The sequence below is a fragment of the Jaculus jaculus genome, chromosome 12 (genome assembly GCF_020740685.1).
Source record: "Jaculus jaculus isolate mJacJac1 chromosome 12, mJacJac1.mat.Y.cur, whole genome shotgun sequence".
NCBI classification, from domain to species: domain Eukaryota; kingdom Metazoa; phylum Chordata; class Mammalia; order Rodentia; family Dipodidae; genus Jaculus; species Jaculus jaculus.
The window spans coordinates 37,702,062-37,715,257 of record NC_059113.1 but is presented as its reverse complement, the minus strand read 5'-3'; the positions used below and the strand labels follow the sequence as shown (position 1 = coordinate 37,715,257).

At 39.8% G+C, this 13,196-nt stretch overlaps 1 protein-coding gene across 3 annotated transcripts in view; it reads left to right on the top strand.

Moving 5' to 3' along the window:
- Positions 1-13,196, top strand: part of Map2k4 (mitogen-activated protein kinase kinase 4) — a 125,060-nt gene that overhangs the window by 57,933 nt on the left and 53,931 nt on the right. For 2 of the 3 annotated variants that reach the window (XM_045131347.1, XM_045131346.1), the window contains one exon: positions 8,158-8,332. The exons of the other annotated variant lie outside the window; for it this stretch is intronic. In XM_045131347.1, the coding sequence (XP_044987282.1) occupies positions 8,158-8,332 (175 nt within the window). The remainder of the gene's footprint in view (positions 1-8,157; positions 8,333-13,196) is intronic. 3 annotated transcript variants of the gene reach the window in all.

Genomic DNA, 13,196 nt, shown 5'->3' with positions numbered 1-13,196 from the left:
GATTGACATAATAAACTGTACATATTTTAAATTTGCAAAGTTTTAATGTGTATACCTGTGAAGTATCACCATAGTCAAGATAACATACCTACCACTTAACAAAGTTTCCTCCTGGGGTTATAGTTTCCATATCTAGACATTTTTTGTTTATTTTAGATATCTTTTCATATCTCTACTTAACATATTGTATCTATGTCTGTTGAACATGAGGAGTGTAGTTTCACTGTCATTACTTTCTACCTTCTAGACATGTCATTTCTGGGCCAGTTTCAGTGACTGATTTTTCTCTTCATGTTCACATTTTTCTGCTTTTGCATCCTTTGGTGGGTCTAGATTGCATGCCAGACATTGAATACTGGATGGTTTTCTGTTCTTGGCAACATTTTTGAGTTTTGTTTTCTATTATTAGGTTACCTAAGAATAGTTTGATTCTTTTATGTCTTGCTTTTTAGTGTTGGAAGATGAGCCAATCTAGAACTGATTTTACCCCACTAGTTAAAATAAAATCCTAGTGGCCAAGAACTCGAACTGCGTTATGTTAGCATGAGTATTGTTTCTTCTAATCCTTTTGGCTGGTTCCTTCTGCTGCACCTTTTGTTATCCTTCATAAGCTTGTGTTGGGAGGTAGGGTGTGTGTGAGTTGGGGGCTTTGTATGTCTGTGGGTTTCTTTTTCTATGTAGCTCTCATCTGGTAATCTACCTTGTTAACTAGCTGCCTTGGTTTCCATTACCATGGTACTGCCAAATCTTCCTGGAACCTCCTTGCCTGCCTCACAAACTGAGCCCTTCAGGTCCTTAGCTGGGGACAGTTGTAGGACTCATCTCTTGGCATTCCTGCTTCTAAGAGTCTACTACTTTTGGTTGCTTGAGACCTAGTATCTTCAACTCATATCTCATATCTTTTCAGCTGTGAGGGTCAGCCTCATTTTTGATATTCCATAATGGCAACTCTGAGGTGCCACATTGCTCCATTAATAGGAATAGGGAACCACTATGACTTTTAGAAATAGCATACCTGAGTATAGTTTCTTTTCCCCCAGAATGACTAGCATTTTTCAATGTGGAGAAATGGCATTTGTAAAAAGGGACTGAGAAAACTTGATGTAGTAATAAATTAGGATGAATAAGAAGTATGCATTATGTACACACACTAGAAAGTGCTTGCAAGCAAGACAGGATTTGTGGTTGTATAAAGAGCTCGTTAGCCAGAGCAGCAGCAAAATACACACTTGAACTAGGAGAGCTCAGGGGTGTTTTGTCAGGCAGTTAGCAGAATGCTTGTTCATCAAATAACATGAGCATGTTCAACTCTGAGAGTAATAAAACAGAGTTGGGAAAGAGTGATTTGTAGGGCTGACAGAGATAGCTAAGTTAGTAAAGTGCTTGCTGCATAAGCACAAGGACTTGAGTTAGGCTCCCTAGCACCCAAGTAAAAGACTGGGTATGCTAATACATGCCTGTGATCCCAGCCACTGGGAAGGCATATGTGAAAATTCCTGGGCCTTGCTGGCCAGCTAGGCTAGCCACATAGATGAACTTCAGGTTTAATGAGAGAGTTGTCTGTAAGGTGGAGGGTGATTCAGAAAGACATTTTATATTAACCTGTGACTTAGACACACATATGCGCATGCGCTTAACAAATACGCACGCACACATGCACACAACACACACACAAAATAAAGGGTCAGGAGAGCTTAGCTCAACAGTTAAAGGTGCTTGTTTGCAAAGCCTGCTGGCCCAGATTCAATTCCCAGTACCTACATAAAGGCAGATACAAAGTGACACATGTATCTGTGATCACAATGCCCTAAGGAAGTGGGAGATGGAGTAAAAAATAAATTGTCAAAGTTCATGGGCCAGCTGGTGTGATGTTTCTTTGCAACCTGACAGTTGGTTTGCAACAGCAAGATACCCTGTCCCAAACAGGTGGGGCACAGATTTTTCAAAGATTTTCTTTGACCACCACATGCATGTGGTGGCCCATTCTCCTGTGTGTATGTGATTGTAAACACACACACACACACACACACGAGCGCTTTCTCCTTTTATTTTTATTTATTTATTTGAGAAAGAGAGAGAGAGAGAGGGCCGGGGAGAGAATATGGGTGCACCAGGGCCTGCAGCCACTGCAAACGAACTCCAGATGCATGTGTCACCTTGTACATCTAGCCTACGTGGCCCCTAGGGAATCAAACCAGTGTCCCTAGGCTTCACAGGCAAGTGCCTTAACCACTAAGCCATCTCTCTAGCCCAATTTTTAATATTATAAAAAAATAAAGAGTAATCTAGAGCCAGGATTGGTGGCTCATGCTTATAATCCCAGCACTTGAAAGGTTCGGGACCAGCCTGGGCTACATAGCTAGACCCTGTCTTCAAAAAAGGGAGAAAAAAACAATCTAATCCTAGTTTTACTTCACATTAGAATTCAAGCAAAGGGTACTGGTAACTAGCTACAGTAGGTACTGGCTGCTGGTGCTGCAAAGCTAGTGCACATGTGCTGTGCAGCCTGACAATGATGGGCCATACTGTGATCACTGTGTTACAGTACTGTGCATGTACTCTAAAGCAGCAGGTAGTATACACACCATTCTTATAATCTGTACTTACTATAGGAAAGTACAAGAGAAAAAGTTGCTTGTTTTCTGAGTTAGGATTTTCTTTTCTTTTTTTTTTTTTTTTGCATTGATGCTACTTTACTAAGGCTTGTGTTGTATAGAGTCAACTCAAATATTAAATATTCTTCCTATGATCTTGCATGTTTTATAAGTTAGATTTGAATATACATTTTTTCATTTTGGATGTTGTTGTAGTCAGCTCCATGCTGCTGGGGTGAACCTCCAAACCAAACAAAGTTTATGGGGGGAAGGGTTTATTTGAAGCTTTCAGATCCTGGGGGAGTTTCCATTGATGGTGGAAGGAGCTGGCCCTTTTTCGCAGATCCAAGCAGAGAGAGAAAGCACCACCAGCCAGTCAGCACCACAAACAAGCAACCAGCAGCAAACAGCAGGGACCCAACAGAACTCACTCTGCATACCTTAGGCTGGAATTCACCTCCAGTGACTACTTTCCCCCACAGCAAGAATCTGCTTGATAGGGGCAGAAACTGCAAACTCTGTAACAGATGAGTCTGTTGGGGGACATAGATTCAAACTACCACAGATGCCCATAGTATGTGTCAGTTTTTCTCTGTATGCATGTATTTATGTATGTATGTTTATATGTTTTCTTTAGAACATAGAGTTGCCAAATCTAGGAACCAAGCATTACTCATTAGATAGAATTTCGTAGGTCTCTAAGACAATCAAGAGACACTAGAGTTGACTATTCAGTTCAAAGAAGTATTTTTTGGGCTGAAATTGGTCTGGATTGAGATGTTGAGAATGTTGGCCTGCTGTCAGCCACCAAATAATTGATCATAGTTTGCAGTCACTATCGGGTACCCTCTCTCAGTTTCAGATGCTGGGATATGAAATTACCATTTCTTTCTTTGAGACTCACTGGAAAATAAAATAACATTAGGTGCTGTGTTAATTACGAGTAAAGTTTTTAAGCTGGGTGTGGTGGCTCACGTCTTTAGTCCCAGCACTTGTTAATCCCAGCACTTGGGAGGCATAGGTAGAACGATTGTCATGAGTTTGAGGCCACCCTGATACTATATAGTTAATTTCAGGTCAGCCTGGCTAGAGCAAGACCCCATCTTGAAAAACAAAAACAAAAGTACATTTTTTACATAGAAACATCAACAAGTACAAAACCATTGGTGCAAACCGGATAGTTCCCCCCGCCCCTTCTTTTCTATACATATTTCTAGAGTTAGGCTAGGGTTGATGTAGTGGTCCACCCTCATCATTTCAAAGTGTTTTCATGTACTGTTCTATCAGTTTTGGCATATTTTATTCTTTGGGACCTTGAAGGTGTCTGGAGCAATAGGAGGGGAGGGAGTTCAGCCAGCTTCTCTTCAGTGCTATGCTTATATTTGCCATCTCTTAATTGCAGGAAGGCTCGTGTCATAGGTTGGCCTGTCATTCAAAATAAAAAATAACTCGGCTGGCTAGATGGCTTAACAGTTCAAGGAGCTTGCTTGCAAAGCCTGCCAACCTGAGTTAGATTTCCCAGTAACCACGTAAAGCCAGATGTACAAAGTGGTACATACATCTGGCGTTCATTTGCAGTGGCAAGAGACCTTAGCACACCCATCTTCTCTATCTCTTGCAAATAAATGAATGAATAAAATGCTATTGACTGGGTGTTTCAAACATCAAAAATGTATTTCTCACAATTTTAGAGGTTGAAGAGTCACAGTGTTGGTATCAGCAAAGCAGGTTCCATTCTGAGGTCTTGTCCTTGGTTTGCAGTTGGCATCCTCTTATTAGGTGCTGATAGAACTTCATTTCTGTTCATGTGGAAATAGCAAGTGCTTTTGTGCCTTCTCTCCTACGAACACTAATGTCAGGTTTATCCTCTGATTGTCTCAGTTTGGCCTTCTCTTGAGTACAGTCCTATCAGGGATTAAGTCTTTGATAGGTGAATTCTGAGGACACAGTCCAGTGTTAAGGATTGCTGTGTTAGAAAGGTGAAGAATGATGTGAGTGGCAGTGTGCTTGGTGGTGAGGTGGTTAGGTATTATCACAGATACGCTGGCCAAGTGAGTTCCCAGATTGATGGTGAGGAGCTAGCAGTCAGGATCCTATGGAGTCAGTATTCTGAAGACAGCAGGGATGATTTGTGTAAAATTATGCACAGAAAATTATGAAAATAAATTGAGACCTATTTGAAAAATAATTTTTAAAGTAAATCAATTAATTAATTAGTTTTTTTTTTTTTTTTTTTGAGGTAGGGTCTCACTCTAGCCCAGGCTGACCTGGAATTCATTGTGTAGTCTCAGGATGGCCTCTCATTCACAGTGATTCTCCTACCTCTGCCTTCAGAATGGTGGGATTAGAGGTGTGCACCACCATGCCCTGCGGGAAATAACTTTTGGTAAAATATGGTGTCGTTATCAAGAAAAGTGCTGTTTTAGAGAAGTCAGGGAACCTTTTTATTCTTTAATGAGTGATCAGTACAAACCTCACATATTTGCTGGTCTTTACCAGCCATTTCAGGGGATATGTTTTCTGTTGTTTTTATGAGTTCTTTCTGAGGCCCCTAAATGAGGGCAGAAATTGAGGGTTAGAGTTAATAGATCAGTTCAGGTCAGGTTTCTGGGTTAGCTCTGCATCTGCTTCCCACTCTTTGGAAACCATTAGAATTGGGTACTGAGGCTGCTGCCATGTGAAATTGATGTAGTTTTGCTGGACAGGTTGCCAGCCCACTGTGGATGCAGGATTTGTAAACATGCTGTGCTAGTGGTTCGGAGTCCATTCATAGAGTTCTATCTGACACCTTATTCAATATTTGAATATTTCATTACTCTAAAAAGATACCTTGCATCTCTTAGTTGTTAATCTGTTCACTTTCAAAATGAAAATAAAGCAGCCAGTATATAACAAACTAAAGGAAGTTAAATTATTAATAGAGATATTCCATGATATTAAATTTGATCTTAAAATTGTAGATTGTACCTGTTGATACTTGGTAATTTTTGTAGTAATGAAATTTTCATTTTAGTTCTCGGGAATGTCATCAAGTGGTATATGACAGTGTGAACATGAAGTGCGTAGTAGCCTGTCACCATCACCATGTTCTGTTGGTTCGGTTCAGAGCAACTCACAGATCCTGTCCACACCGAAAAAGAAGCGTAGACAAAAGTGTAAAGCCAGGAACGCAAAGATGCTGGAATTCAGTGAATTCCTTATGTAATGGATATTTAAAATATTTACTTCCATTTTATAAGTAATTTCAGTTAACCTTTTTTTAGCTATGTCAGTGGTAGTTTGGTACTGTATTTTATGCCATTGCTTTAACTGAGCCATGGTGATTATATTAACTTTTTTTTTTTTTTTTTTTTGAGGTAGGGCTTCACTTTAACCCAGGCTGACCTGGAATTCACTATGTATTCTCAGGGTGGACTTGAACTCAAGGTGATTAAAGTCGTGCGTCACCACGCCTGGTGGTTTATTAACTTTTTGATGATGGTAAAATAATAATAATTACATTTGGAATATCTTTATGTTAGAGTATGTCTCTACTTTATGAAAATGATTAGTGAGAAAGCTTCTTTATGTTAACTTAAATATAATGTTCATCTGAAAAGGCAGTTCTGGCTTCATTAATACCTCGTGATCAGTTAGGCCACTGTTTGCTGGTGTGTCTCTGAGACTGTGGGTACTAGAGTATGAAATAGACTGGGTGAACTTTTTTTTCTTTATTTTTATTTATTATTTCAGAGTGACAGAGAGAGAGGGAGGGAGGGAGGGAGGGAGGGAGAATGGGTACACCAGGACCTCCAGCCACTGCAAATGAACTCCAGGTGCATGCGCCACCTTGTGCATCTGGCTTAACGTGGATTCTGGGGAATTGAGCCTCAAATCAAAGTCCTTAGGCTTCACAGGCAAGCGTTTAACTGCTAAGCCATGTGTCCAGCCCCTCTTTTTCTCTTTCTAAGGTAGGGGCTCGCTCTAGCCTAAGCTGTCCAGGAATTCACTATGTAGCATCAGGCTATCCTTGAACTCACAGCTATCGTCCTACCTCTGCCTTCCAAGTGTTGGGATTAAAGGCTAAGTGAATTTTCTTTTTTGTTTTAACTTTTATTTATTCCTTTGTTTTGAGAGAAAGAGAGGGAGAGGGAGAATGGGCTTACCAGGGCCTTCAGCTGCTGCAAACAAATTAGAGGTATGCACCCCCTTGTGCTCATGTACAACATTGCGCACTTACATCACTATGCATCGGGCTTACATGGGACCTGGTGATTCAAACACGAGTTCTTAGGCTTTGTGGGCAAACGCCTTAACCACTAAGCCAAGCCATCTGTCCAGCCCACAAGTGAAAGTTTTTAAACTGAAAAACACTTGCTAGAATAGTAGCTTGATTTGAGAATCTGTTACTTGGTGCACTGGTTCATTAAGTTATTTAGATAAAGTATACTAACCTTTCATTTATAGCCTAGAATCTTGGATTATTATTAATCTTAATATAGATATACCTATTCTGGAGGGGAGATTCCAACTTTCTAAAAAATTTGAGAACTTTAGAAGTAGCTACAGCAAGCAATTTATTCCAAGCAGAGGAAATTTTCCAGAATTTTGGACGAAGAAAAGTGAAAAAGCAAGCCACATGTGAACTTTGTTTTTCATATCACAAGGTCAGAGTTCCAAGCAGAATCATCATTTAGTAGGAAATTGGAAACAAGTTGATATTCAGCAGACTCTTCATATATTCTGTACTGTGTAAATTGAAATAGCTCCTACACATTGCCAATAGGGGATACTTTGATTTCCACATTGGGATTTTGGACATACTTCATTCAATGTAAACTGTTTTTCACAGTCAACTCATTTTCATTGTTCTACTTGTTGAACAGAGGCTGAAAGGTTTTATTTTGAGTAAGATGTGCCAGATTTACTGGGCGTCAGCTTATTGCTTAACTCTCCTTCACATCAATCAGCATGGTGTAAACGAGAACAGTATATTAAAGCACTTGTCCCCATACATTGCTAGCATTATCTGGGAATATCTAAAATGCTGCTTTCTGGGTCCTTTCCCCTATGTTTTGATGGAATTGCTATAAAATAAAGCCCAGGTATCTTAAGTTTAAGCAGTAACCCAAGGTGATGTTGGTGCGAGGTTTTGGGAACAGCTTTACTTACTAACAAGAGACTGAGTCCTTCAAAGAATTAATGTAAGATAGGGGAAGCACTTTGTAGAAATTGGCAATTCTTGGGATTTTTCACTGGATAATACAGTTTTGTAATTTGGGAAGAATCTAGTATTTAGAAATTAAAACTGGTAGTGTTAGTTTGATCACTAACTGAAGTTTTCTCATGAATGTTAGTGATGTTAGCTATGCCTCCTGCATACATACATTTAGATTTTTAAAAAATTCAGGATGTACAAAAACAAGTTGACAAACAAAAAGCCCCCTCAAAATTGGAGGTCAGACTGTTTATGTAATTTATTATAAGTCAACAAAATTTCCCACACTTTACTCAGTGCTAGCTAAAATAAAAAAGTTAAAACGTATTTAAAATGTGGAAAAATTGCTTCCCAATATTTTAACAGAGAGAGACTGAGAACACACAGCATTGAGTCGTCAGGAAAACTGAAGATCTCCCCTGAGCAACACTGGGATTTCACTGCTGAGGACTTGAAAGACCTTGGAGAGATTGGACGAGGAGCTTATGGTTCTGTCAACAAAATGGTCCACAAACCAAGTGGGCAAATAATGGCAGTTAAAGTAGGTGATGCCATGATTATTTTTGCTCCTTTAATCCATTAGGTGGAATTTTGTGGTGCAGCCTACCACTGTTGTTCTGTTCTTACCTTTGTGGTAAATGTGGGTGTTTAAAAATTGTCTCTTGACTTCCCTGAGGATGTTTTGTGTAGAGGTTGTCTTATTGGTCATGTCTTCTTTTTCTGCAAACATGAGTGTATGATGTGTGCATGTTCATTGCACTTTTAGCATGATACATTAACAGGTTTTAAATTTCCGGCCCCTTCACTGCCAAGGTGAGTTCAGGCTGGGCGGCTGCACCCCTGGGAGCAGGGCAGTGCTGCTCTGAGCCAGGCGGGAGCTGGAGGAAGAGGCAGCACACTGGGCTGGGCAAGGTGCGGGGCTAGGGCTAACAGCAGTCTTACTGAAGGTTTCCTGGAAACCACACACATGCTGTTGCCACTAACCTCAACCTTACTCGGTCCTGACCGGCTCGGCTTCTGTTGGTTTATTCCATCTCTACTCAGTACTGCCCTGTTCCCTGGCTTTAAAGTTGTATTAAAATGCATACTTGGTGATAATACTGTCACATTCTGTCTTTATTGTCTCATGCCATTTAATATGTTCCTTTACCCCTAAAGTGGCCTGAAATGGAGGTTTGGCCCATAGACTATATCTAGCAGGCTTATGTTGGTACCTGTGATTAACTTGGTGGTGTCCATCTGACTCTTAATGGGTTTGCATAATTGTACCTTGTTTGTTCACATGTTAAAAATATTTTGTTCTGTGTAAATACTTGAGGAACATTGGCAGCTTAGGGGCAGTTTAAAAAGGAAGAAAGGAAGCAAGATGTGGCCAAATCCTCCTTGACGTAAAATCCCTATGGGAACAAATAACGTTATAATTTGCAATTGCGAATGGTTTTGTGGATAGTCTTAAGCTAATCGTCCTGTTAATCTCTATTTTGAATTTGTTATACTACTTTAAAGAGATGAAGGGCTTCAGGTTTTTCACTTGACATTTGGGAGTGGCTTGTATCACACTAACATAGAATACTTTCTTTGTAGAAGTCTATTGGGAGCAAAATTTTACTGCAATAATTTCAGTCTTCATTGCTGAACATTTCTCTTTGGTGCAGGTCATGTACAGGTAACGTTAACTTAGTGTTAGGGAGACATTTTACTGATTCTATCTGTAGCTTATTTGTTATGTTAATATATTTTTTACAGTGGTGGTGAGAACTATATGCTTTTTTCATAGGAAGATTAAAAGATTCATAAAAATTGAAACGTAACCCACAGACTTCTAAAGATATATAAATCTCTGCTCTGGATTAGCCTTTCAGATAAATGTTGTTTTTCTCTTAGGTGAAATTATTTTTGTGTTCTTACTTTGTTTGGGCTCTTGTGTTGTGAAGGGGGAGAAAGGTCATTTTATTTGGATCTGTTTGATGAGTTCTATTGTCCTTATATGCTAACTGTGCATGACGTCCAACTTCAGTTGATCTCCAGGGAAGGCTTCCTATATAGCCAAATTTCTAAACTGTTCTTCTAGGTATGAGGGAAAGTATTTATTGCTGTTTTCCAGTTAGTGCTTTATCTCTGCAGCTATAAGTTTTCGTAGCAGAATAGATAGATTTAGACGATGACTGAAAAGCTTTAATGTGTATGTTTTTTTAAAGAACTTCATGGTAACATTTGAAAGTCTTTCTCAAGAGATTAGTTTTGTAACGTTTGCAGTTGTATAGTGGTTACTGTAGTTTTGAATGAGTTCTAAAGTAAAAACAGAATCATCCAGCATTCATGCTATAGTCTCATGAGTGAGTGTGGTAAGAATTCTATCTGGAATGCTAATATAAATCTCCGCTTTTAGGAAGTGCTACAAAGGCAGTCATGGGACCTGTAGACTGGCTCCTGCCAAGTGTACAACTCCTACTTGGCACACTCTGTTTATTTCCATAAATAACTGAGCACACATAGCAGTTTGTGATGGAGAGGATGGCGGTAGTACTGCTCAGTTGACATACAGGTGGGATGTTTCACTCGATTCCATGATTTCATGGCATATGTGGTAACACTTTGATACTAGTTGATGTCTATGTATTTCATCAACGATGAATCTTGAAGCATCTTTGTTGTTGGTTTTTTTCAGAGACATGATCTTTTATTACACCTTGCACACAGACCAGGCTGACTAGCATACTTATACAAAATGATGTATGGTTAAGGAGATTTGGCATGTTACATTTAAAGGGATGTGAGACAATGATTCATACTGCTGAGGACTTTCCATTAGTGAAATGAGAACCATACTTGAAAGTGGCTCTGTGCTAGTACTTAATACATATCTGGGGACTATAAAAATATTCCTTCATTGGATAGTAAGCTGACCTAAAATTAACTTTATGAGTTACCTGATGTAGCTGTACAAAAGTGAACTGTGTTAATTGGCACATTTTATTTTATTTATTTTTTGGTTTTTTTGAGGTAGGGTCTCACTCTAGTCCAGGCTGACCTGGAATTCACTATGGAGTCTCAGGGTGGCCTCGAACTCACGGCGATCCTCCTACCTCTGCCTCCCAAGTGCTGGGATTAAAGGCATGTGTCACCATGCCCAGCTTTTATTTTATTTTATTTTTTAGTTTTGAGAGAGAGACAGAGAAATAGGCAGAGAGAGACACATAGAGGGAATGGGAATACCAGGGCCTCTCAGCCACTGTGAATGAACTCCAGATATGTGTGCCCCCTTGTACGTATGTGCCACATTGCACGCTTGTGTCACTTTTATGCCTTGCTATGTGGGACCTGGAGATTGGAATATGCATTCTTAGGATTTGCAGGCAAGTGCCTTAGTTAACCCATCTCTTCAGCCTTGGCTTTTTTTTTTTTTTTTTTTTGAGGTAGGGTCTCACTATAGCTCAGGTTGACCTGGAATTCACTATATAGTCTCAGGATAGCCTTAATCTCATGGGGATCCTGCTTACCTCTGTGTCCCGATTGCTGGGATTAAAGGTGTGCGCCCCCCTGCCTGGCCTTTTTTTAATGAGTTCTCATTTTTAGTTTTGAGGAAGCCCTTCCCAAGATTTATTTTGCTATGTGTAAGCAATAGTTGGAAAGGTTACTTTGTAGTTTCCTGAAATAATTATCTTACAGACTTAATCTGAAATCAGTGAAGGTATAATAAATGAGATTCATTGAGGGACAGTGTAAAATGTATTCTTAGAGCAGCTCTTCATGTACAGCCTTGTGGTCTCCCAGGCTGCTAGTGAGGTTCTGTTAAGACCTCTGATGTGGGTGTTTTTGGTCCCCATGCTTGAATTGCACATACTCAAGGAAAGATTAAACTCGAGTGAGTGATACTGTTGGTTTGCCTACCTGTGTTTGAATAACAGCTGTGGGGCCACCTGGAGAAAACAGTTGTCACTGAGGTATCCCAAAACTTACAGAGGGCAGCTGTTAGCTTTTACTAAATATTTATTCCTGACTTTGATTTAGCACATTTATTTATTACCTCATTAAAAATTAAATTCTGGGCTGGAGAGATGGCTTAGCGGTTAAGCGCTTGCCTGTGAAGCCTAAGGACCCCGGTTCGAGGCTCGGTTCCCCAGGTCCCACGTTAGCCAGATGCACAAGGGGGCGCACGCGTCTGGAGTTTGTTTGCAGTGGCTGGAAGCCCTGGCGCGCCCATTCTCTCTCCCTCTATCTGTCTTTCTCTCTGTGTCTGTCTCTCTCAAATAAATAAATAAAAATTAAAAAAAAGTTAAATTCTAAGACATGCTTAACAATACCAACAGTTGTACATACTGATACGGTGATGTGATATGTACTTTATGTAATGTTTAAGTAAAGTGGACCATATCTGTCTGTTCAAATCTACATTTCTTTTTTTTAAAAAAATTATTGACAACTTTTATACTTACAGATAATAAATCACGGCAATTCCCTCCCCTACCTCACCCCTTCACAATTCCATACTCCACCATAACCACCCCAATTTTTTTTTTATTTTGATGTCATCGTCTTTTTCTCCTAGTATGAGGGTCTTGTGAAGGTATTGCTAGGCACTATGAGGTCACAAACATGCATTTCTTTATGTGTAAATAAACTCCTAAGTTTTTGAAGTATCTGCTACATTATCGTTATCTATAATCACTATTCTGTTCAAACAGTGGCTCAGAAATTCTTACTCCTATCTAACTATACTTAATACATATTAACCAACTTTTCCTCATAGTTCTGCCCTAGCCTACCTGCCTCTAGAAAACCACCATTGCACTCAGCTTCTAGAAGCGCATCATTTTTAGATTCCACAAAGGAAATTGCTGTGTTTATCTTTCTGTGTCTGTCTTTTGTTCATGTAACTAATCATCTCCTGTTCACTGTTCACCCATGGTTTCATGACCTATAGGATTTCAGTCTTTTTTAATGGCTAAATAGTTTTTGCCATGACTTATGTACTACATTCTCTTTATCCATTCATTCATCAGCTGGGTTCCCCCCCCCCCCCATTTCATGGCTGTTGAGAATAGTGCTGCAGTGAACATGGAGCTTAATGCCTGTGTTTTACGATAATGGTGTGATCACCAAATAGAGGAAATGACACATGAACGGTCCCTGTCCTCTAAATAAAGCAGGTTTCTCTGTAGACTTCTGTACAGGTTGATAGTGTGTGGTAAAGCTGTGGAGTAGATTTCATAACTAGTGTTAGAGAAACAGCCAGTGCCATTAGGACATAAGTGATTAATATCAGGATGATCGCCATCCTTGGGACACAGGAAGCAAGAGTGAGAAAGAGTAGAAGTGTGGTACACTAATACAGACCCAGTGGCTGAAATTGCTCATGCTAATGAGACCTCAGGAAGAATGACTGGGAGTAGATTGTCCCCTGG